This window comes from Melozone crissalis, unplaced genomic scaffold (assembly GCF_028551555.1).
Source record: "Melozone crissalis strain CALT ecotype California unplaced genomic scaffold, PUWL_Pcris_2 ptg000075l_1, whole genome shotgun sequence".
Lineage (NCBI taxonomy): Eukaryota > Metazoa > Chordata > Aves > Passeriformes > Passerellidae > Melozone > Melozone crissalis.
The window spans coordinates 61,154-85,267 of record NW_026535852.1 but is presented as its reverse complement, the minus strand read 5'-3'; the positions used below and the strand labels follow the sequence as shown (position 1 = coordinate 85,267).

The following is a 24,114-nucleotide window of genomic DNA, read 5'->3' as shown; positions in this document are numbered from 1 at the left end:
CTTTTTTTTGCAAAACTTTATTGTGACAGCATTCAGGCTTATCAGTCTTAGCTTTTTCTCTCTGTGTAAAATCTGTAGCTGACAGTAAACACACATGCTGATCATCCATCTGCTTCTTGCACCCAAACCAGGCTGAATGTGCAACAGTTTGCATCAAGTGCAGTTGCCAGTAACAAAAACAAATGGTGAAAGGTGCTCTGTGAAGGTCCAGAGCTCAGAGCGGGCGACCAGAAGAGTGGGCTGGGTCCTTCTGCAGGGCTGGAGTGTGGTGTGGGTTTTCAGGAGCCCAGAGCAGGGCCACTCCCTCAGGTCTGCAGCTCTTCTCTCTGGGGGAAAGAAAAACATTGATGCATCATTTGCAAATGCTGGGGTTGGCACATGTTAAACTCTGGAAGGGTTTTCCCACTGCACTCAGGTCTCCAAGGGGACTGAGGGGCTACTGGAGCTGATTCTGCCATTGGGATCATAGAAACATGGAATGGCTTGGGTGGGAAGAGACCTTAAAGTTCATCTCATTCTAACCTCCCCTGCCATGGGCAGGGACACCTTCTGCTGTCCCAGGCTGCTCAGAGCCCCATCCAGCCTGGCCTTGGGCACTGCCAGGGATCCAGGGGCAGCCACAGCTGCTCTGGGCACCCTGTGCCAGGGCCTGCCCATCCTCCCAGTGCAGAATTTATTCATAACATCTAATTTTAATCTGCTCTCCGTCGGTTTAAAGCCATTGCCCCTTGCCCTGGCACTCCAGGCCCTTGTCAAAGTCTCTCTCCATGTTTCAGGCACTGGAAGGCTGCAATTAGGTCACCTCAAAGTTTCTCTGCTCCAGTTTGATCTGGGCTGTGCCCCAGTACAGCTCTGCCAGGTAAAAGTCATTCCCTTGGCCCCACTTCCAAAGTTCTAATTTCTTTACATTTGCTTCAAAGTCCATTAAAAAGTGTCCAAATTTCCATGCTGCACCTGAAAATCCTTTCAAAGGGAATAAACTTACATCTGAAGGATATCCTTCTGAAAAATTCCAGTATTTTAGCACTTGGCTCAACAAAGATTTTGCTGTACACTTTTTTCTCCTTTGATTGCTTTATAATGGAGATCTGTGATTTCATGTGATATGAGCTCTTAATCTGAAATGTTTGTATATGCAAATAAATCACAGTGATATATTCAGGAAGAATAAAATCAAGTAATATTACAGGTCTTGAAGACTCAGAAATATTCTGGTTTCCTGTTTTCTTTGAGTGACAGATAGGCTCGTGATAGCACAAATCATCATGTGCAACACAAGTTGTGAAAACAGCGTGTGTCATCCAGCACTCAGAGGTGGGCTGAGCTGAAATTGCACACATCACCTTATTTTGGGCATTTGCTTGTCTGTGAATGTCTGATATTGGCAGTTTGGTTTGAGGAGGAAGTGGGGTGGTTTCAGCAGGTGCCTGCATTGCTGGGTTGCTGCTGCTGGAATGGCACCATTGCTATCCCTGCATTGGATATGGAAAGGCACCATTGCTATCCCTGCATTATTCCCATGTCATCCCCCAGGCTGGGTGTGGGAGCAGCAGCTCGGCCTGCCAGGGCAAGGCTGCTGCACAAAGGGACGCACACACTGTGGCTTTGCCACGAAGACAGGAAAATCACCATGAAAAGCCTGTGCACAGCTCTCTGCCTGTCCAGAACCCTCCCAGGGCACTGGAGGAGGGTTCTTCTGCCTTCCACTTGCCCTGTCTGTCTCTGTCATATTTTCTGGAAAAATCCACTTGCCCAGGATTTTTCTCCTGGGAAGATAAGAAGCCTCAGAGAAAAAGGAAAACAATATTATCTCATTTGCTTCTCCTGTGTTTTGCTGCTTTGGAATGTGGTTGGAGATTGTTTATCCAACATGTGAATTGTTTTTGCTTATTGGCCAATTGTCACAGACATCTTTTATGAAAAATCCTTTCTTTAGGATTTTTCCTCCTGAGAAGCTGAGCGCCCTCAGGAACAAAATGTAAACATTGATTATCTGCTGCTGTCGAATGCAACAGGTGCATCTGTGATTGGCCCATCTTGGTTGTTTTAATTAATGGCCAATCACAGCCCAGCTGGCTCGGACAGAGAGTCCAAGACACAAGCCTTTGTTATCATTCCTTCTTATTCTATTCTTAGCTAGCCTTCTGATTAAATCCTTCCTTCTATTCTTTTAGTATAGTTTTAATATAACATATATCATAAAATAATAAATCAAGCCTTCTGAAACATGGAGTCAGATCCTTGTCTCTTCCCTCATCCTAAGACCCTTGTGAACATGGTCACAGCCAATGACAGCCAAGCTGTGTGGGACTCTGGAGGAGAGTCACAAGTTTTTCATTAGTATCTTTTACCCTTCTGTCTGTACCTTTCTGTATTCTTTAGTATAGTTTAGTATAGTATTCCTTAGTCTAATATAGTAACGTAAAATAATAAATTAGCCTTCTAAGAGCATGGAGTCAGATTCATCATTTCTCAGAAAATACCACACCCTGTCTAGTGCCACTTGAAATGTCTGAGTGCCCTTGGTACAACCTGAGCCATCCCCATGGGGATGGAGATACAACCCAGGGTGAGCTACAGATCCTTGCCTTCTGCAGGAACACCTGTGAGCCTGGCAGGACAGCTTGGGGTCCCTGAAATAGCTCTGGATGGCCCTGCCCAGGCAATGCAGCCCTGCCTGGAGTCCCAGCAGGAGCACAGTGCCTGTCTGTGCTCAGCTGCCTGAACCCAGCTCCTCTCCGCAGCCCTGGGGAGATGCTGGCAGCAGCAGAGCTGCTCTCCTGTCACTGCGCCACCCTTGGGTCAGCTGAAGGTGGCTGCAGTGTCCCCTCACCTCCCTGTCTCTGTTCTCCTTCCAGACAACACCGTTTCCCTCTTTGGTCCGCTCAGCTTCCACTCCCCAGGCTCCTCTGTGGCAGCGCCAGGGCTTCAAACCAGGTCACAGAATCACAGAATGTTAAGGGTTGGTAAAATCACCTCATCCCAACCCCTCCTACCATCAGCAGGGACATCTCCTGCTATCCAGGCTGCTCCAGGCCTGATCCAGCCTGGCCTTGGACACTGCCAGGGATGGGGCATCCATTACCTCAGGGCCTCCCCACCCTCACAGTAGAGAATTTCTTCCTGTCTAACCTCAATTTCCCCTCTTTCTGTTCATACCCATCACTCCTTGTCCTGTTACCACAGTTCCTGGCAGAGTCCTTCTCCAGCTTCCCTGCAGCCTCTTCAGACTCTGCAAGGTGCTCTGAGGTCTCCACACAACCTCCTTTTCTTCTGGCTGAGCAACCACAGCTTTCCCAGCCTATCTTCAAAGGCGAGGTGCTCCAGTCCTCCTGTCAATGTTGTGTCCCTTCTCTGGACTTGATTCCAACCTTCCCATGCCCTTCCTATTTTGAGGCCACCAGAACTGTACCGGATATATTCCCCAAGGATCTTTTTCCTTGTCCCCATCTCCTGATTCAGCCCTTCCACACCTCCCTGCTCCCTGTTCTGCTCCAGCCCCCCTTCCCTGTGATTCCCATCCCTGTGGATGTGCTGTCCTCTCCTCTCTACCCCAGCCCCTCACCAAACCCAGCACCCTGCTCTGCCCCAGCCCCAATCCCTAAACACCCCCTCCAATTTCAATGTCCACACAACACAGCTCAGCTCTGATGAATACAGGCCAAAACTCCCTGTGTGGCACAAAGTGACAAGCAGAAGTGACAACCAGAGCAAGCCCAGACCTCCATCTGCTCGTGGATCCAGTCCAGGAAGGAGGTGGTTCTGCTGTAGACCCCTGGCTTGTTCTTCTCTGCACAGCCCACTCCAAAGCTGGTGGTGCCCACCAGCTTCCAGACACTCATATCTTCACATGCTAAAGGGCCCCCACTGTCTCCCTGAGGGAAAAAAGAGTTAAAACAAATGTCAGTGTCTCAGAAAAGGAGGGAGTTGTCTGTTTGGGGAGGTAGGGCGAGAGATTTAGTCCAGCAATTCAAAATCTCTTGTTTCTGCTCTGTTCTGAGTCCTGGGAAAAGCACATTACAGCACAGCTTGGAGACTTTTGAGACATGAATGAGACCATATTTTTCTTTTCCTGGCTCCTGGCTATTGAGCTGAGCTAAGCCCAAGGTTACAACACCAAGCTCACATCTGACCTCCTGCCCTGCCTGCTCCTGCCTGCTTTTCCAGCTCTTCCCAGGCACTTTGCTACACAGATTCAGCTCAATGGACTCACATCTAAGTACTAAAAACTTCCCATTTCTTCTTTGCTGGGGCAGTTTCCTGCCCTACAAGAATCAGAGCCAGCACAACTGGAAATAAAGGTAATTTGGAACAAGCATTCCCACCGGTGAGCAAGGCTCCTGCTGTCACGTGGAGCTGTGTGCTGAGCACGCTGCCTTTGGCCAGGTCTCCTGGTGCCAAGTGCCTTTTTGAGGGTGTTGTGTGCAAAAAAGAGATGAAATGCACATCTAGGCACCCTCTGCCATTGCTTTTTTTTGTCCTAAGTGTGATTGGGATGGAGCAAATCTGGAAACACGAAGTTCACAGAATCATAGAGAGGTTTGGATTGGAAGGGACATTGAAGTAGATCCAAGCCTCCTGCTCGGAACAGGGACATCTTCCACTAGGAATTCCTCCCCAGCCCTATCTGGCTGCTTTTCTCCATGGGCTTTCTGCACCTTGCAGGTCTCTGGGGCTGCTCACAGTGCAAGGAAGTGCAATTCAGTGCAGAGCAGGGGTCACAGCCAAGGCAGAGAAAGGATGGCACCGTGCTGCAGCACATGCAGCAAAATATGTCCTAAGCAAATTTGGCTTCAGAAATATCAGATAAGGTCCAGAGAAGAAGTATAAAAAGGAAATTGTAGCGTGTGAATGCACACGGTCAGTGATTGATAATTGTGGTGAGCAGAATAAATGGCACAAACCCAAATGTTTGCCCAAGAAAAGCCTGGGAGTGCCTTCTGATAACTTATCACTCATGTTTTTCCATTTCCAATGAGCACAGTTGCAGTTGGGAAACTTCCATACCTGGCAGGTGTCCACCCCTCCCTTCAGGAAACCAGCACAAAGCATTGAAGAAGTTATGATCCCACCATAGACATCCCTGTGATTGCAAATTGCATTGGAAATCAGGGGAACACCTGCATAATTCATGGTGTCAGATGTGTCACCTGTTAAAAAAAAAAAAAAGATAAAAAAAGCAGTAAAAAAAATCCTGTCCTTGAAAATAATCTCTATTTATAAACAGAGAATGTTTTATATACAAAGAATTGGCAAGGAAGGATGAAAGAAACATGGTTAAATGGAAAGACAAAAGTAAGGCAACTTGGTGTCTCATCATTTACAGAACACAGCAAATATCCACTCTGCAGAGATGGGGATTATCACCGTGTATAAAATAACAATAAAATCTGAACATTATGTATTTCCACTTCAAACTAGACAATTAATGACACTAATAAACCAAAAACCTTGTTGAACATTGTGTTCAATACTGGTGCCAAAACCTGTTCTGAGTTTATCGCCTGTTCTGTTAGTCAACAAATCATCTGCAAACATCTGATTTACTTTATAAATATTTATTTTATTTCATTCACAACCCGAACAGATCCTTTCTGCAAATTTGCACACTGCCTATTGTCAATTTAGGGCTGGTATTTTATGTGGCAAACCTTGCTTTCATTTTCTCCCCACCTTTGGCTGTTATCTGTGGGTCAGGTAATGTTCTGTTCTTGTTCTCTGAACAACAGGAACACATTCAGTGACATGAATGAAGAGTGATAAAAAACAATTAATGGGTGACAATTCACCCATTTTCACATGAAGGTGGTTCAGTTTTTATTATTGATTAACATGACTCATGACTCATGGGGAAAAAAATCCCTTTTCTTTTTGGTTTTGTTTTATCCAATTTCTACATCACCCAGCCTGCCTTAAAAAAAACATATCCTTTCTCTAAAAAAAAGGGATGGTTAATTCTTGCACTCATGCTGTGCTTTCTATGCTTGGAGTTCTAAAGGGCACAACCTGTTTGACTGAGGCTGAGTACAACACTGGGCACATTTTATATGTGTCATTTTCAACTGTTTCAGAGGATGCCCATCCATTCCTTGTGATAAGAGTTTGCACAACACTTTTGCAGTACAGTTTGTGCATAAAATTCTGTAATATGTCTTCTTTACCAGAAAATTTAGTATTAAACAGTGCCCCAACCAAATCCTGTATTCACTGTATGTAAGATGTGTGCATGTAGTGAAATCATCAGCAGGCAATTTAAAATACCTCCTTCCACAGTTGCTCCCCATCCTGATACCCAACACATTTTCCCTGCTGGGAAATGTTCACCAAAATTGGGCAGACAGATTGGTTCAATGTGACCTATTTATGAAAAAAAAAAAAAAAAGAAAAAAAAAGAGGGAGAGAGAGGAGAATAAAATTTAGCAAAAAAAAAAAGAAAAAAGTTTACATGCTTCAGAAATACTTGAAGATTTGGCTTGCAATGAACTTGTGATGAACACCACCCACTCCCCACATAAATAGCCTGGCAGTTTTCTAAGTTTTTTTGTCTTGTGGGCAACACTGAGGGTTTGAGACAACACCCATGGTAGGCCCAGTGAGTTTTGGGTGTGAAGCAACACAAGGAGGAATCAGCGGGTCAATAAACTGAAGAATGAGCAAAAAGAAGGGCAGATCAAAGGCCCCAGGGCTGCTGGGTTCAGACAAGGAGCTGGGTGTGCACATCCCTGAGAGGGTAAAAATATTCTTGGATTCTTTGCTTCCCACCCATCAGCTCACAGAGTTTCGGTGCCTCTGTGCTCTGGGACATGGAGTTCTATGGGATAAAATCGGAGCTTGATGCTTGCAGGGACAAATGGGTGCTGAGAAAAGGGAGGGAAAATACAAAATATAACTGGGCAGCTCCCAGGGGTTCTGTTCTGCACATCCCAGCTCAAGGAATCAAGCCCCCAGCATGGGACACAGTGGGATTGTGCTCAGGTGCAGAGCCACTATTATTCCTTACTATTCCTTATTCCTTAAATAACCCTTAACATTCCTTATTCCTAGAGCTATTCATTAGCAGAAGAAATCAGCAGAAATATGAGAGATAAAACAGAACAAAATCAAGATTAATTTTCATTACAAGTGAAATTTTAAACCATTACAAGAGAATTGATTTAGAAAATGACGGCCTAGATGTGTCAAACAGCACTAGCTCCCCTCTGCAGCCAGCTCGCAGTGATTAGGAGGTATTGGCAGGTATTTCAATTCATACAATATTATTACATATTATTTCAACTCATTGTATCAACTGCAGGTAGCATCCTATCAAGAAAATAAAAGTAGTTTTCATTTAAATCATCATTATATTCAAATTGCCTTCTCTTCTCTTTGAAATTCAAGCTTGATTTTCAGCTTTGAACACTTCTGGATCCCCCAGTAGTCATGGAAAGGACATGATAAAAATCTCTGTGACCTCCAGCAGAATGAGGCAGGGTGTTTATTTTAGATAGGAAGAATATTTAGAAAGAATAAAGTTAATGTTTGCCTATTAATAAATGCCTGCAGTAAATCAATACCAGAGCACACTGGGAACATTTTGCAGCACGTTGTTGCTGTCCATGCCTGGACATGGAGCACAGAGGAGATGCTCACACTGAGGCTGGGGGGTTTCTGCTGGTGCTGTGTGGACAGGGATGCTTTAGCTGGGGAGGTGGGAAAGTCAAGTGAAAGCTCACAGAGAGAAATTACCATTGAGAACAAGAGGTGCTGCCAGTTTCATCAGAGCTATGTCATTCCCCATGGTCTTGGGTTTGTAATTCCGATGGTAAATGATTTTTTCCACTGAATGTGGGTGAGCCTGGGTGTCCTGCTGGGTCACAAAACCAACCTGGACACTCCATGAGCTTGGCAGGTACAGGCTGGAACAAAGAGGTAGAAGAGAGGGTCAGACCTCCAGGAAAACCCTCAGGTTTTTCTAATTGTCCCCTGAACTTATAAATATAACAGGCAAATAACTCCAGTCTGCTGTGCTGGCTTACCTCTCTATTAATAATGGCCATGTTCTGCATCTAATTTTTTAAAATGTAAAACTAATTTTTGTAAGACATTGGGTGACTAATCTTAGTAAGACACTGGGTCACTGGTACATTATCAGGGCAATTATATGGATCTTACTACAAATATCTGAGAGTTTTCCATCAGCCCACTGTCTGTGCTCCTGTGAGACCCCACAGCTGCTGCCTGGCACACCTGCACTCAGCCAGGCCTCAGCAGCACCTGTGGCAAGGCGTTTTCAAGGAGAAGCTTCTTTTCTGGAAGGTGTTTCTGCCTCAGTTCATGAGCTGGCACATCCTTCAGCCTCCAGCCCATGAGCAGCTCCTCTGCTTTTGGCCTCACTCCCCTGGGAAAAGGCTCCAGGGATGGGGGATGTGTTGCCAGCTCCCACCCCCATCACCCTTCAAACACACCATAACCACCTGGGATGGGGTGACAAAGTCAAGGACAAAGGTTCTAAAATGCTGAATTCCTATGTAATTATTTTTATGACAACACAAGGCTCTAAAAAGGAACTAAGAGTGGGGTTTGTCTATCCATCTCTTCTCTCTACTGGGTATAAAACCATCCTACAAGAACTTACTCAGAAAAAGACATCCATGTTGTAGATACTTAAATAGTGGGCAGACAAATCCCATTTTAGCTGTCTAAATGTCTTTAGTGAAAGTGGTCAGGAGTTTGTAAGAGCAAGAGGTGCTCCTGCACTATTAGCATCAAACAGGACTGAAAAACCAGACAGCTCATTATAAATATGGTTGTAATTGCACAGAGTTTAAATAACTATTTAGCATCTATTTCCCACCTGAAGACCTCTTCAACTGCATAGAAAGGAGCAGTGAGTAAGTGGCAAAGGGCAAAAAGGAAGCACAAGTGACTAATAATCACTGATTGATCCTGTCTACTTGAAAAGAATCCTGTAATTTATTTTGGAGCTCCAGTGGATCAGAGAAGCCAAATACAAATTCTGTACGTGCAATTTACATAAATTGCAGGTTAGGATACCCCAAATCTAGCACTTAAATCTCGTTTTAAGATGTTTTCCCAGGAAGCTGGGAGTGGTCAGAATATCTGGAAACTGGGGTCCTGGGTTTAGATCACTTCTTGGGGAAGCTTTTTTCCAATAAAGACTCATGCAAAAAGACAGAAACAGCTTAAATGTTATTATGCCTTTTGGGGACTACCTTAAAACAGATGTCAGATAGAATTAGGGAATAAAAAGCAATTATATTTATTGAAGGGCCTTCAGGTACATTTAGGGCAGACAAAGCCCCCCAGGGGCTACACCCAAAATCGTCAATGGGTCACAGGTTTTCACACTTTTATAAGTTTGGTCCATTTGCACATTGGGGATGTGATAGATGAATAATGTGATGGTTGACTCTCACAATTAAAAGGCAAATATCATGTATTTGCCTTTTCAGTTCAGAGAGGTTTTATAGATTTATAGTTTTGTTTTACCCCCTCTGTGTTGTTATTATGGGGTGGCCTGGGTTTGGGACATTTGGGAGGGTTGGCTTGTTACTATAGCAACATCTGACCTCCAATCAAGATTTGAGCAAGCAAACTCCACCACTGGACAGCAAAGAAGGAGTCAATGGACAGAACTTTGGGAGGGGCTAACGGGTTAAAAGGCAAAACCTCCATTGTGTAGATGAGCACAGGTGGGAAAAATCCTGTGCTCCCTGCCCCGTAATATTTTCTCTATTTAATCTTCTGTTGTATTTTTGATACGGTTTTAATAAAGCTTTTAAAATTTTGGAAGTGAGTACCATTTCTCACAGGGATTAATATTCCAATTACAGCTTCAGGTCATGAAGTAATTTACCCCAAGTTTGCTCTCCCCCACCTCACTTTTGTTTACATTTCTTGGGGCTCAAGACAGTGAGGTGTCCTTGATCTCCAGGCCTGGACAGGAATTGTGTTATCTGACCAAAATGGGAAAGCAGCAGCTAATATTAATATTAGTATTAATACTAATGGTAAATACTTAATATTCCACTAATGGAGGCTAGAGCTACACACTGAAGAATTACAGGATTACAAACACATGAAAACCATAAAAACCAAAACCCCACAGCATCAGCTACAGATAAGGCAGCGCATCCTGCGGGTTATTTTGAAGAGCAGGCCGAGTGTCCCCCGAGCAGGGGGTTTGGGCAGGGGGGTTTGGGCACTCACTCGTAGACGCAGTGGGCGGCTGTGAGGATCCAGACGGGGGTGATGACGGAGCCCCCGCACAGGTGGTGGCCCTGGAACTGCAGGCTGACCTGCCACGGCCACTGCCGCGGTGACGACGCGTTGCCTCCCACAATGCGCGGCCCGTAGCTGGCCCGAGTGCCACACGCTGCCAGGGAGCAAAGGAAACAGTGCAGAGAGGAAACACAGTCCTGGCTTGGGTCACATTCAGCCCCTCTCAGAATCTCAGAATCACAGAATGATGAGGTTGGAAGAGACCTCTAAGACGAGTCCAACCTATGCCCTAACATCTCAACCAGACTATAGCACCAAGTGCCACGTCCAGAGATAGTGATTCACCTCCCTGGGAAAAGCATTCTAGTACTTTATTATTCTTTTGGTGAAAAATTTTTTTCTTAATATTCAACCTATACCTTCCCTGCCATAGCTTGAGACTGTCTCTTGTTCTGTCAGTGCTGCCTGGTGGAAGAGTGTCACCCTGGCTTTTTAAGATTTTCTAGGCCTTCTGATGTTGACATTCTTGTCGTGAACTTTCTCACACACTTTCTGTAAATAACTCGTTGTTTTGCATTTCTTTATGGAGGAGGAGAAAGTTGATGGACCGTTGGTTTGCCCAGTGTCATTGAAGAGGTGACACTGTCACCCTCCAATCCACTGTCACTTTTGGAAAACCATAAATGTTGGAGTCAGAAAAAAAACTCCAATTTTTTCTTCAGCTTGAGAACATGTCCTATAGTGACAGAAGAGACCGACCCCACCTGTCTACAGCCTCCCTTCAGGAAGGTGTAGAGAGCAATAAGGTCACCTCTGAGCCTCCAGCCTAAACAACCCCAGCTCCTTCAAACGTTCCTCACAGGGCTTGTGTTCCAAGCCCCTCACCAGCCTTGTTCCCTCCTCTCGACACTCTCAAGCATCTCAACATCCCTCCCAAACTGAGGGGCCAGCACTGGACACAGCACTTGAGGTGTGGTCTCGCCAGTGCCCAGTGCAGGGGAAGGATGAGCTCCCTGCTCCTGCTGGCCACACAATTCCCAGTGCAGGCCAGGATGCCATTGGCCTTCTTGGCCACCAAGGCACACTGCTGGCTCATTCATATTCAGCCGGCTGTTGACCAGCACCCCCAGGTCCCTTTCCACCTGAACACTGTCCAGCCATGCCGTCCCCAGCTTGTAATATGGTAGGGGATTTTTCCGGCCAAAATGTAGAACTCAGCACTTAGACTTATTAAACTTCATCCCAGCCTTGCTGAGGGTGGGAGGTCTCTGCAGCTGGAGCATCCCCACCCCATCCCCCTGGCCACATCCCAAGGGTTTCTCCTCCTCCCTCCCATCTCTGCAGGTCACTCATGGACTGGGGTTTGTGGGGTCTCCATGTCTCTCCCTTCCCTGCAGATGCAGTGCTCAGGTGTGTCACTGTCAAATTTTCTGAAAAATCCTTTCACCAGGATTTCTTCTCCTGGGAAGATGAGAAACCTCAGAGAAAAAACAATATTATCTCATTTGCTACTCCTGTGTTTTGCTGCTTTGGAATGTGGTCTAGAGATTGTTTACCAACTGGTCATTGTTTGATTGGTTTAATGTGAATTGTTTTTACTTAATGACCAATCACCATCAGCTGTGTTGGACTCTGAGGAGTCAGTCACGAGTTTTTATTATTCATTATTGTTAAGCCTTTTGTCTGTATCCTTTCTCTATTCTTTAGTATAGTTTTAGTATAATATAATTATAATGTATTGTAATGTAATGTAATGTAATATAATATAATATAATATAATATAATATAATATAACGATGAATTAGCCTTCTAAGAACATGGGGTCAGATTCTCAATTCCTCCTTTGTCCTGGAAACCCAGCAAACACTACACAGCTGAACTGTAGAGCCCCCCTGCTCTGCTCTCCTTCATCCTCAGGGTCCCACACAGACAGGCTCAAGCATCTCCTCTCCCCCATGGTGATTTTGCTGTTGTAATTTGATTTTTTGTATCCCAATTTGAGAACTAGGTGGCATGGAGAGGTGTGGGATGGGAATTCAATTAAGGCAGAATTTCCCTTTTCCTGCCAAGATGCCAAAGATTTGGAATTAGAGTGTGAGTCCATGGACTCAACACACAGTCCTTAAATATACATTTCCTACTGAGATTCTCACTGAAATGCTCTTGCTATCTGATACTCCCAATCTGCCCTCCCAGCCTATTTTCACTTTCTGAAATTCTTTCAAATTTTACATAAAAAGTACAATTGTTCTTTGGTGTGATAAGCTGATAGTACAGCATGCCCTGAGTACACAGCTTCTCCCAACTCTTGCCATGCAGTGGATAAAGAAGGAGAGTTTCTGCTTTTATTTTCATTTTTTTGTGATTCTTACCCAAACACTTTAAGATGATCACATTGCCAGAAGTGCATTCCTCCCTGAGATGAGAAGACAATGCATCATTAGTCCCAATTCACAAATATATTGGGTTTTTGCAATATTATGTCATTTTCCTGTGCACACAACAATAAGTAACTCATATATTGAAAGAGGTACAAAGGCATGAATTCATCCAATCTAATCAGGGTCTTTAACTGGAATACTGAATTTGGGAGCTTGGCCACCATCAGGACCACATGCTGCCCTACTGAGGAGGGCTTCACTCTTCCACCAGGGAAGATCTGAAATCTCTTTGGATCCATTGCTCCCCTCTCACTGCAAGGTAACTAAAAAAACCAGCATTTGTCAGGAGGAGTAAATGGAGCATAAAGGGTTCATAAACCCACTGGGAAACGTGTAAGGATCTGCAAACTGAAACAAACTGCTTCATGATGGAAAAACAGAAGTGCCTGGTGCCTATCCATTTGTGAAAATGGCATAATGGGACAAACAGTCATCTCAAACAGCTCATTTGAAAGCCTTTGCTGATTTTAATGGGCCCTGGATCAGACTCAGCTTATATTCCAGCGAGATGCTGCTGAATCTCAGGCCAGCATGTGTAACACCACCAAACACTTACAAAGTACTACATCCCTGAAAAACAGCAATAATCCCAAACTATCAATAATTCCTGTTCTATTGATTGGTGTCTTCCAGAAGCAGCTGAGGCATACCTGAGGTTGGTGGCATTGTGCAGGGATGTCACTTGATCAGCTGAGAGCCAGTGGCCGAGGGACACGAAATGTCTTTGGAACTGTTTCTCAACTGCATCCACAGGCAGGTAACCTGAGCTCACATAACTGCAAATAAACCATAAACACAGCTTGCCCAGAGAGCACTGCAGCAATCTGCTTAAATAATTCACCAGTTCTGCTAATGAAAACCACAATAATCAGATCCTGGCATTCGATAAAAGTAATTATTTCCTCCCCCTATGCTCCTTACCACGTGTATGTATTTTTGACATAATCATATGTGGAAGCCACACGTGCTGAGACGTGTTTAACTGGCAGTGAAAATAGATTTTAATTGTAATATTATAATGAAGCTTTTCATTGTAAGTGGCTGGCACATTTCCTGAGCCACTTACAAGCTCATTGTTTCCTTTTTCTAGAGTTATGTTTTGCAGCAGGGAGGATGAATAATTTTTTTTTCTCTTCTTTGTTGAAAAATTGAGATGTATTTTATCCTAAAGGCAACAAGAATTTATTCAAAGAAGCTTTATACTGCTAACTATAAGAGAAATTAGAATGATGCCATGGTAAGAAATAACAGAGTATCGTGCCAAATCACAACTTTAAATTTTTCTCAGTTTTATGAAAGTTTGTGAAAGAAATGGTGCTTTTTCAGGAATGGGACCAAACCAGCAAGAACTGTCTTGCCATGTTCTTGTCTAATTATGAGGTGGACCTTAAAGCCTATCAAATGTCATGACATGAATTGTGTACACAATTTACCTATAGGGGAAGTAAAATAAGTGGGAAATGCTGATATGTTCTTAGTGAGACAAAGTAGAAATTCTCCAGAGCAGAAATCCATTTTGATTGAGGTGAAATGTACATCTTTGAGTTAAATCTGTAGTTAAAAAAAATAGCTATTTAGCCTGACTGCAAAAGGCTAAGCCCAGAGAAACTGTTTCAGTGAAAGATAGAGATAAGGGGGGAGAGACAGAAAGTGATAAAGAGAGACAGAAGCTGCTGTGAGAGCAGGTCAACCTGACCTAAGAATTCTTTCTGATAAAGAAGAACTAGCGGCAAATGTCACGTGAAATTCGTAAAAATTAATATGTATGAACTTCTTGTGAAATTGTATTCACATGTATTTGAGAAGAGGATAAAAAGAGACCTGAAGTCCCCTATAGTAGGCATGTCATTTTAGGGGAACGATTCCCACATGTAATAATGTAAAAGCTCTGTAATAAACATACCAGCTTTACAACCTTCACAAAGTTGTAGAGTTTTGTGTATCTCCACAAACATTAGTGCCTCTCTGACAGGCCACTAGAGTGACAAACAGGATTTGGGCACCTGCATCACACAGGGAAGATTTAGCCAAGCCGTTCTCTTTAGCCATCCTGCAGATTTATAGCAGTAATAAAAGGTATTTGCCATGTACAAATACATCATCTCAAATCTCCTTAACCATGTGACTCACACAGGTAGATTGTTAAGTCATTTTTAAGGCACAAACCAACACAAGGCTTCATTAGAAACCTCAGAGCTTGTTCAAAATGCTAACTGGAGCTGCTGGCAGTGGTGTCCCTACCTTGAGAAGCCCAGGTGCTTGCAGGTGCTGTTGCCATACTCTGCCCTCCAGTCGTCGGAGCAGACGGTGCGCCAGGAGCCCAGGGCGAACACCTGCAGCACTGCCCTCTTCCCACTCAGCCTGACTTTGGGATTCAGGACAAGAAAAGCCGCAGTGAGCTGTGGAGATGAACATCAGGCACACAACAGGCACACCACACCGCTGTGGTGTTTGTGCTTTCTGGCTCACTGAGCCACTACTCATCTTTTGCACCATTTGGATTCTTTGACAGAATTTTTCTGTGCTTTTTATTTTTTCCCCCCCTTTCATTAAAGAAGGGAAATAAGGTACTCTGAACTGGGACAGCTAGGGGGAAAAATCTTTGCTGATGGGAATGCCAGCTCTAATACAGGAGGAGGTGGAGGCTGCCTGGCCCTGCAGTGAGCTTTAAGCAAGTCTTGATGATTGCAGTGAGCTGGAGCTGCAGGTGCTTTGCTCTGAGGAAAACCATGGTCAGGGTAAGGGATGAAGGTGGTGGGCACCTCCTGTGTCAGAGAGGTGGATGCACTTGTGCCCAGCTGTCCTGGACCTGTGAAAGGGCACATCTGTGAGGGAGAAGGGAGGCCATGCATGTGGGCTTTCCCACATGTGCCCAGATTCCAGTGTTATGGAATTGCAAAGGAAGACAGGAAAAGCAGACTCTGACACCTTGAGCCTTCCTGGGGAAAATTCTCCAAATGCTGAGCACATTGTAGAGGGTTAGCTGGGGCCAAAACCTTGTGGTTCTTGTCATTCCTACAGAGGGAAAGCTGTGCTGCCTTCTTAGCTGTAGGTACAGGAGCCAGGATTACAAGTGCACTGAGCTAAAACCCACTTATTCTGTTTATTAAAATTAGTGTTCTTTCCCTCCAGGGGCTGTGAGCACCACAATCACCTTCCATAGCACGGAACAGGGAAGTACCATTTAAAACATCCCTGTGATTCCCAAAACCACCACAGAGAGAAACTCAGAAATAAGTTGCACACTTCACAGATGACGCAGCAAATTCTGCAGCACCAAATGCACAAAAGGCTGATTTCTCCCATTCCCACATCCTTTAAGATAATACCAGGATTTTGCAACTTTCACAACTGACACAACACAATGGTGTGCCAGTTAATTCAGTGTATTCTGTATTCATTCATTAGGCAGTGGGGTTACGCCTTTCAGGCAGAGGAAATGTGAGCAGTCAAAAAGCATCTGGGCTTCTAATGGAGAGGATTATCAAAAATGGCAGTAACAATATTCAGCAATCATCACATTTATCTAAGAAGCAGTTTGATTTTTCATATACTGTAAATCAGTACTCAGAGAGATTGTTCCTCTGAAGTGGTGATTTAGATATTCCATTGGTCTGTCTTCCTTGTCTCACCCAAACCCTTTACAACAAACATTCCTTGATAACTTGCCACTTCTACAGGAGGAGGTAGGAGGGATTTATAACCAAAATTAAATTACCACATCTGTACTCATCCTCCCCTTCTTTACAGTTGAAGACACCATTGCACCTGGCTGATTTCTGGATGCACTTAAAGGATGAGCGACAGCGAAACTTCCCAATGCAGTTGTACTGGACTGAAAGGAATAAAGAACACAGGGCAATGAAAACACACTTGGGTTTTAATTTAACACTTCTGCATTCTGCAATCTGTCCAGATTTCAGTCTTGCTAAGGAAAAGACAGATCCTGTATCTCAGGTTCTCTAGCTGGTCAGTGACCCCAAGATATTTTAGAAAGTCTCATTTCTCAGCCTGGCAGTCAAAGAAGGAGTCACAGCTCTTCATTTCTTGGTCTCAAGGTTGTTCATTATTCCTTATCTATAAAATTCTTTCTCCTGTCCAGCCAAGGTCTACTCAGCAAGACAGCCAGAGGCACACTGATGCCATCAGGGTGGTGTTTTCTTTTTATACTACAAACTATGTGTACAATAATTACAATTATTACTTTCCAATATCTATCACCCATGTTAGACAGTGAGCTTCTACTCTAAATCAATCCAAAAGTGCCACCATCGCAGCAGAAGATGGAGGCCAAGAAGAAGAAGGAGAAAGGCTGGACATGCCCAGATCCCTCCATCTTGCCTCCTGAACCCCCATTCTAAAAACCAAAAAAAATCTATTTTTCACCCCATGATAAATTCACTATCATTCTACTTAAACTTTTGTGGCTTGTAATTCTTCATATAAAGGTTGGTAATTGTTTTTTCCAAGGGCTAAATCAAAGGCACAGGGGTCCGGGGCTCTGTGCCAAGGTCTCTGAGCCCCCTGGGCAGGGGCTTGAGCCCTCCAGGGCAGCCAGAGGAATTTCCTGGGTTCTGACATCTGTACTCCAGGAACTTTTGAAATCCAGCCTGGAGGTTGCTGCGTGGTGTTGCTAAAATTCATTTATTAGTAATGACTCGTAGGAGGAGTCAGCCCTGCTGTGTGTGCTGCCTCCCTCCCAGCTCCCTCTGCATAGTTTAAGTTTCACTCGAGGGTCAGTTCCTGCCTGGTGCCTCAGACCCTGAGCAGGGAATTAGGGAGACCCTTGGAGAACACATCCAGTGATTTGTCTCCGCAGGGGGATGCCTCAGCCTCCCACAAGCTGCTCCCTATTCCAGGTGAGGAGAGACAACAAGCCCTGCACCTGGGCAGGTCACACTTCCCAGCCACAGCTAAACTCCTTCTGCATTTTCTATTCCTTTGTAGAAGTTGGTTTTGATAGGGGAATGTTCTTTAATTCTTTGGAAGCAAACTTGGAGAAGTGAATTACAAGACAAAAATGTGGTGCGGGCTACCCACAGGAGCCTTTTTATCCCCGTTTTCTAAACTCAGCTCATTGCCTGAGGGGAGCTGACAAAATTTCACTGGAGAAAGGTTTCCTGAAGCTGCAGGTTCCCCAGTGTTGTAAATATTACACCAATCTTCCCAGGAGTGCCAGACCTATTTTTTCCTTGCATGTAAATAAAATTGAAAGCCATCACCTCAACAAGATTTTTTACTTTCACAAACAAGCCACAGTAGCAGTTTAATTCCATTCTCAGTAAAAGGCTCATGAAAAATTAAGTATTTGAATGGCTAAGTGAGAACTTAATAAATAACTAATGGTACTCACCACCCAGGCCAATGGCAACTGCTAGGATTACTGCAAGGAATAAACCACAGATATATGGGAAGTATTTAAGGGAGACAAGAGCATGGCACATTGAAGGTGGTTCAATATCTCCTAGAAAACAGACAGAGAGAAAGCTTCTGTGAGGTTAAACCAGCTGAGCTGGCAATGAAAAATATTTATCTAACATTAAACTAGATGTCATCAATAACTCCTGGGTATGCTTCAGGTGAGCTGCCCTCACCTGAAGGGATTTAGATTTGCTCATTCAGGGAATAATGAGAAGGTTCCAAGAGCTTTGGGGCTGCTGCTGCTCTCAGACATCCCTTGAGCATTTGCTTTGGGAGGGTCTGAGTTGTGCCCCTGCAGAGCACTGGCCTGTCCTCAATGCCATCAGCAATGTGAGCTCCAAATTCTCATTTTCATGGGCTACCGCACACTGGGAGCTTTTCAAGCATACGAGCACCTCTGCCGAAAACTGGAATCCTGGGATAAAAGTGAAACTCAGACCTGTTCTGTCTGTGTAATCAAACCTGTGTGCAGCTCATAAATAGAAGTTCAAGACAAGAAGGAGGAAAGTCACTGGTCCCTTTGGTCTTAAAAGCAAGGTTAACTGAAAATTATTGAAAGCTAAATTTGGAAAAAAACCCCCAACCCCAGGATCCTCTACCTAGTCTCAAAAACTGTGAAAAAGGGATTTGTTCAAAGTTTTGCTATAGATGCAAGAAGAGAACTGAGTGATGGCTCAAGGCCGAGTCTTGAGTTTTCAAGTACAAAAAGCTGCATCTAAAGTTTAAATATACATTAGTAGTTATTGCAGAATACATTTCATGAGCTGGATCTGTTTACCAACCACTGACCTCCAGAGCTGACCTCTGCTTAGTGATATTGCAAGTCTGGAAGATAGCAAGAGATTCTGCTGAAAATAATGAGTGATTCACTTGTCTCAAATGTATTCTGATATACAAAGGGCAAGCTGTGGGGAAATAGCAAACACAACGGGGTCATGAGTGCACACAGGAACTGACAGAACCTTGTCTTTAATTTTAGTTCTTACAGCTCTTCATTTCCCCATTCCTCAGGCTTTATAATTGAGACTGGCAGATACAATCAGTCAAGGATAAGGAGTGTCTCCAAGGGTTTAGAGACTCTCTAGGTAAATCCCAGCTTCCTGAGACTCTCAGGAGCAGCTGAGTAACTGGTTTTGGCAATGGACTTGGTGTCTGGTATGCCAAAAATCTTAGACAGCTGTAGCAGCTAATGAACTGGAAAATTAAATTGCTCTATTTTCATTCTGGAAGCTCAGCCTGTCTCTGTTGGAACCTGTGGTTATTTTGAAACCAATGGGAAGCAGCAAACAGACATGCTAATCCTCCAGGGCTGCTGCATTCTATATTCAGGTTTTTTAATGGACCAATTTCCAGGCTGGCAAAATTTCAAATAAACCTTTCAAAAATGTGTCTGGAAAGAGAGGGGAAATGTTTCCTTCTGTGTGAACAATCTGGCTGTGAAAAATGCTTGTGTGTGCAAGTGGACACAAGATGTCATCACATCACTTAGCTGGCAAACCTCACACCTGGGGCAGGGAGCTCGTGTTTCCTCCTCCTCGGTGTGATTGCTTGCTCTGGGTGGGCAAGCACAGCTTGGCCACTGGGATTGCAAAGGTCAGAGGGCTCTGGATTGTCCCTACCAGATCCATCTGCACTTGGGTCCACTCTTGCTTGTGGTATGAAGAAGAATCTTTTGAAGGTAAACTGAATTTGCGGTACTGGCGGTTCATCTTCTGTAACGGAGATGACTTCAAGACTTCCAGTAGTGGGATTTGTCTCTTGAACCTGGCTCAACAGGAGAGGAAAAAAAAAGAAGAAGAAAAGAAAGAAAATAATCATTATAATGTTGTCACAGAGTCTCACAGAATGGTTTGGGTTGTAAGGACCTTAAAGTTCATCCATCCTCTGCCATGGGCAGGGACACCTTCCATTATCTCAGGCTGCTCTAGGCCCTGTCCAACCTGGCCTTGGACCCTTCCAGGGATCCAGGGGCACACAGAAATTCTCTGGACACCCTGTTTCCAGGGCCTCACCATACTCACAGTGAAGAATTTCTTCCTAATATCTCATCTAAACCTTCTTGCAGCCCCCTTTGAGTACTGGAAGGCCACAAGAAGATCTGTCTGGAGCCTTCTCTTCTCCAGGATGAGCAACACCAACTCTCTCAGCCTCTCCTCACAGCAGAGGTGCTCCAGCCCTCTGAGAATCTTTCTGGCCTCCTCTGGGTTCACTCCAGCAAGGTCCGTGTCCTTCCTGTGCTGGGGACCTCAGAGCTGGACACTAACAATACATTGTACCTAATTTTCATGAGAGAAGCAATTATAATTAATTTACCAGCAAACGACTCATGTAATTGTGGAAGGGGCTAACAGCGGGCCTGTTAGCTAAAGGAGCGAGAAGTAAGAAGAAGAAGCTGAACCGAGGAGATCGAGAGAAGAAAGATAAGAGCATTCTGCAACTGGAGGGGAAACAACTGGAAAGTGTATCAGCCATTTTCACTAATAAAGTGTTGCCAACTGTTGCCAACGGTTGCGAACGGTTGAAAACGGTGCTAACGGTTGATTTTATTATTATTAATATTAATATATTATATATAAAAAATATATATATAATATAAATATTAAATCCAGTTGCAGAATGCTCTTATCTTTCTTCTCTCGATCTCCTCGGTTCAGCTTCTTCTTCTTACTTCTTGCTCCTTTAGCTAACAGGCCCACTGTTAGCCCCTTCCACAGACTCAGGTTAATTTTTGTTTAGATTTGTCAAAGCACCGGAGCTATTTTTAATAATTCACATTGGGGCTGTGATTCCATCCCCTGCGCTATAATTGCAATAGAAAACAAGAGAAAGACTAAAATGCATAGGACAGCAGCACAGCACCTGACAGGATCCTCGTTCAGGGCAATTTTACGCCAGTAACCTTTTGATGGCTTACTATACAGGGGAAAAAAAGAAAGTTAGCTACACGAGAATTTGGGGCAAATAGATTCAAAATGCTAATTTCTGACTGTGGTTCTGAACAATGGCAAAAAGAATGAGATTTTTGATCTCCGAGTGATGTGAAATAGGTCCAGGTTTGTTAAAGACAGTGGGGCTGGTAAGCTGCAAAAGCAGCATGTTTGCAGAGTCAGTCCAAGAAAATGCTTACAGTGACACATTTTAGGCAAAGAATCCATGTTTTATATGTGATGTTATATTTATAATGGAAAATACCCTGGAGTATTTTTTCACCATTCAGCAATAAAGGTTTATTTCATTATTTCTTTCATTTTATCTATTTCTTTCATTTGGTAAAATTTCACCTACATTTCATTGAACATAAATTAAACTTTGTAGAGAATCTGCCAGCATGATTGTTAAATATTAAAACCAAAAAAGCCATCTAGCTGGTGCATAATTTGCCCATCAGGAAACAAAACATCACTGTGAACCAAATTACATGCAAGCCAAACACCGATATTTCGCTTATCCAGAGGCTATCGCATGCTCCCAAATCTTCACTCACCTCTTCCTGGGAAGTCATAGTTAAAAGCAAAACTGTTTTCCTCCTTCATTATCAAGCTCAGAGTTTTCTGAGCCTCTCTGCTCAGGGAGGGTTTCCAGCCGGCCGCTGCGCGCGGCATTGGGGCCACAGCCGTGTAACCCAACCTGCAGAGGGGTATCGGGTGGCCCTGGATGGCATGGCTACGGAAAGGGGCAGATAAAAATTCAGCACGCTCTTTAATTAGCTGAAAAACACCAGGCAGCACTGTGGGATCTGCAAAGCTTGCCATAAACCCTTAGCAAAGGAGCCCTGTGAGCGCTCACTCATCCTCTGCCAAAAGCGAGGGTGCTGAGCACCAAGAGCTGGGGAAGGCAGGGAGCAGCAGCCCCAGGGCTTCATCTCTTCATGGTCAGAACTCAGGACATCCCTCTGGCTCTCCTGGACTGGACTGCCAGGACCCCTGCCAGGGGGCTCAGAGACCCTGGCACAGAGCCCAGGGTGCCCCTGTGGTTTTGATGGTTATGACCCACGGAGCAAATTACCAGCCTCAGATGAAGACCTGCAAGCCACAGCAGTTTAAATAGAATGATAGTGAATTTATCACAGGGTGAAAAATAGATTTTTGGGGTTTTTAGAATGAGAATTCAGGAGGCAAGATGGAGGAATCTGGACATGTCCAGCCTTTCTCCTTCTTCTTCTTGGCCTCCATCTTCTGCTGTGATGTTGGCACTTTTAGATTGATTTAGAGTAGAAGCTCACTGCCTAACATAGATGATAGGTATTGGAAAGTAATTGTAAACATTGTACATGTAGCTTTTAGTATAAAGACATAACACCACGCCAGGGGCAGGCAGAGTGCCTCTGTCTGTCCTGCTGAGCAGATCTTGTCTGGACAGGAGAAAGAATTTTATAAATAATATACAATAAACAACCTTGAGACTGAGAAATGAAGACCTCTGACTCCTTCTTTGACTGCCAGGCTGGGAAAAGAGACTTTCTAACATATCTCAGGGTCACTCTGAGCAGCTAAAGTCCTGAGACTTCATCTCTTCATCTCTTCATCTTTTCATCTCTTCATCTCTGATCTCACAGACTCACCTTGCTCCTTCACTGGTTTTAGCCTTTGCCATGTGCTTGCAGAGGGTTTGTGAAAAAGCAGCATCTCACGTTGCTGAAGGATCAACTCAGTTGTACTCTGGGATCTAGAAAATGGAAATGTACGTTTGTGGTGGTGTTCACAGGGGTCCCAGGATGAGGGAAGAGACGAGGATCTGACTCCATGTTTCAGAAGGCTTGATTTATTATTTTATTATATATATTATATTAAAACTATACTAAAAGAATAGAAGAAAGGATTTCATCAGAAGGCTAGCAAGGAAAGCAGAGAATGGAATGATAACAAAAGCTCCTGACTCTCAGAGAGTCTGAGACAGCTGGACTGTGATTGGCCATTAATTAGAAACAACCCCATGAGACCAATCACAGATGCACCTGTTGCATTCCACAGCAGCAGATAACCATTGTTTACATTTCATTCCTGAGGCCTCCCAGCTTCTCAGAAGAAAAATTCCTAAGGAAAGGATTTTTCATAAAATATCATGGCTACATACGTTCAGCTGCAAGGAATGCTCGAGAGTAGTAATAGTTTGGCTGGGTTGTTTTCACTTAGAAGAGAGATTCCTGATAGAGGGAAGGATGGAGGGAAGAAGGAGAAGGATGATGCAAAAAGCCACAGGAGAGTAAGTGAAACAAGGCCCCTGAGAGGCCAGGGAGGATATGAAAGTTTTCCATTATAAAACCCATGTCCCTGAAATATGGCTGAGATGAGAGAAGCTCTTCAGTCCCATTTCTGTGCACGATGGACACTGGCAGTTCCAAAGGAGAGGACACCACATCATGTGTGGGGGGGTCCCCTGTGGCAAGAAGGAAATGATGAATCTGACTTCATGTTCTTAGAAGGTTAATTTATCATTATATTATATTATATTATATTATATTATATTACATTACATTACATTATATTATAGAATGCTATGATGAAACTACACTAAAGAGTAGAGAAAGGATACTTACAGAAGGCTTAACAAGGTACTAATGAAAACTCATGACTCCTCAGAGTCCTGACACAGCTGGACAGTGATTGGTCATTAAAAACAATTCACATGTTGGATAAACAATCTCCAACCGCATTCTAAAGCAGCAAAACACAGGAGATGCAATCAGATGATTATTGTTTTCATTTTTCTCCGAGGCTTCGCAGTTTCCCAGGAGAAGCAATCCTGGCAAAGGGATTTTTCCAGAAAACATGATGGTGACACTCATGATCCTGTTAAGCCATGGCATCAAGAACCGTTCATCATCTCTTGGGTCACTCTTTCAGCAGCTTTCCCTGGAAATGGGGACACTCTCCCCACCAGGCTTCAGACAGTTCTGATGGTTCTCCAAATGGCTGGAGAACCAGCTCAAGCTGGCCAGGTGTCCCAAGGGGAACTTCAGCCAAAGTGGGGAAAACATGAGGGCTCATTTCAGGTAACCAGCAGCTCAGGTGATCTCTTCAGCCCATGG

At 44.1% G+C, this 24,114-nt stretch overlaps 1 protein-coding gene across 1 annotated transcript; it reads right to left on the bottom strand.

Moving 5' to 3' along the window:
- Positions 1–305: 305 nt before the first annotated feature.
- On the bottom strand, positions 306–21,588 carry TMPRSS3 (transmembrane serine protease 3). Its single transcript, XM_054290067.1, has 13 exons — positions 21,571–21,588; positions 19,706–19,850; positions 18,019–18,129; positions 16,384–16,500; positions 14,907–15,030; positions 13,316–13,441; positions 12,597–12,640; positions 10,213–10,378; positions 7,729–7,898; positions 6,262–6,357; positions 5,008–5,150; positions 3,723–3,875; positions 306–326 (listed from the first exon to the last, which is right to left on the bottom strand). The coding sequence occupies exons 1-13, from the start codon at positions 21,586–21,588 to the stop codon at positions 306–308; spliced, it is 1,434 nt and encodes a 477-aa protein (XP_054146042.1).
- Positions 21,589–24,114: the final 2,526 nt, after the last annotated feature.

What these genes read in the sequence shown, in the direction of transcription:
- TMPRSS3 (XM_054290067.1), bottom strand. An exon ending in GCCGCCCACTGCGTCTACGA is followed by an intron (nt 7,899 to 10,212) that starts GTGAGTGCCCAA and finishes TCTTTGTTCCAG; the next exon opens with CCTGTACCTGCCAAGCTCAT. An exon ending in AGCACCTCTTGTTCTCAATG is followed by an intron (nt 6,358 to 7,728) that starts GTAATTTCTCTC and finishes TTTCATAAATAG; the next exon opens with GTCACATTGAACCAATCTGT.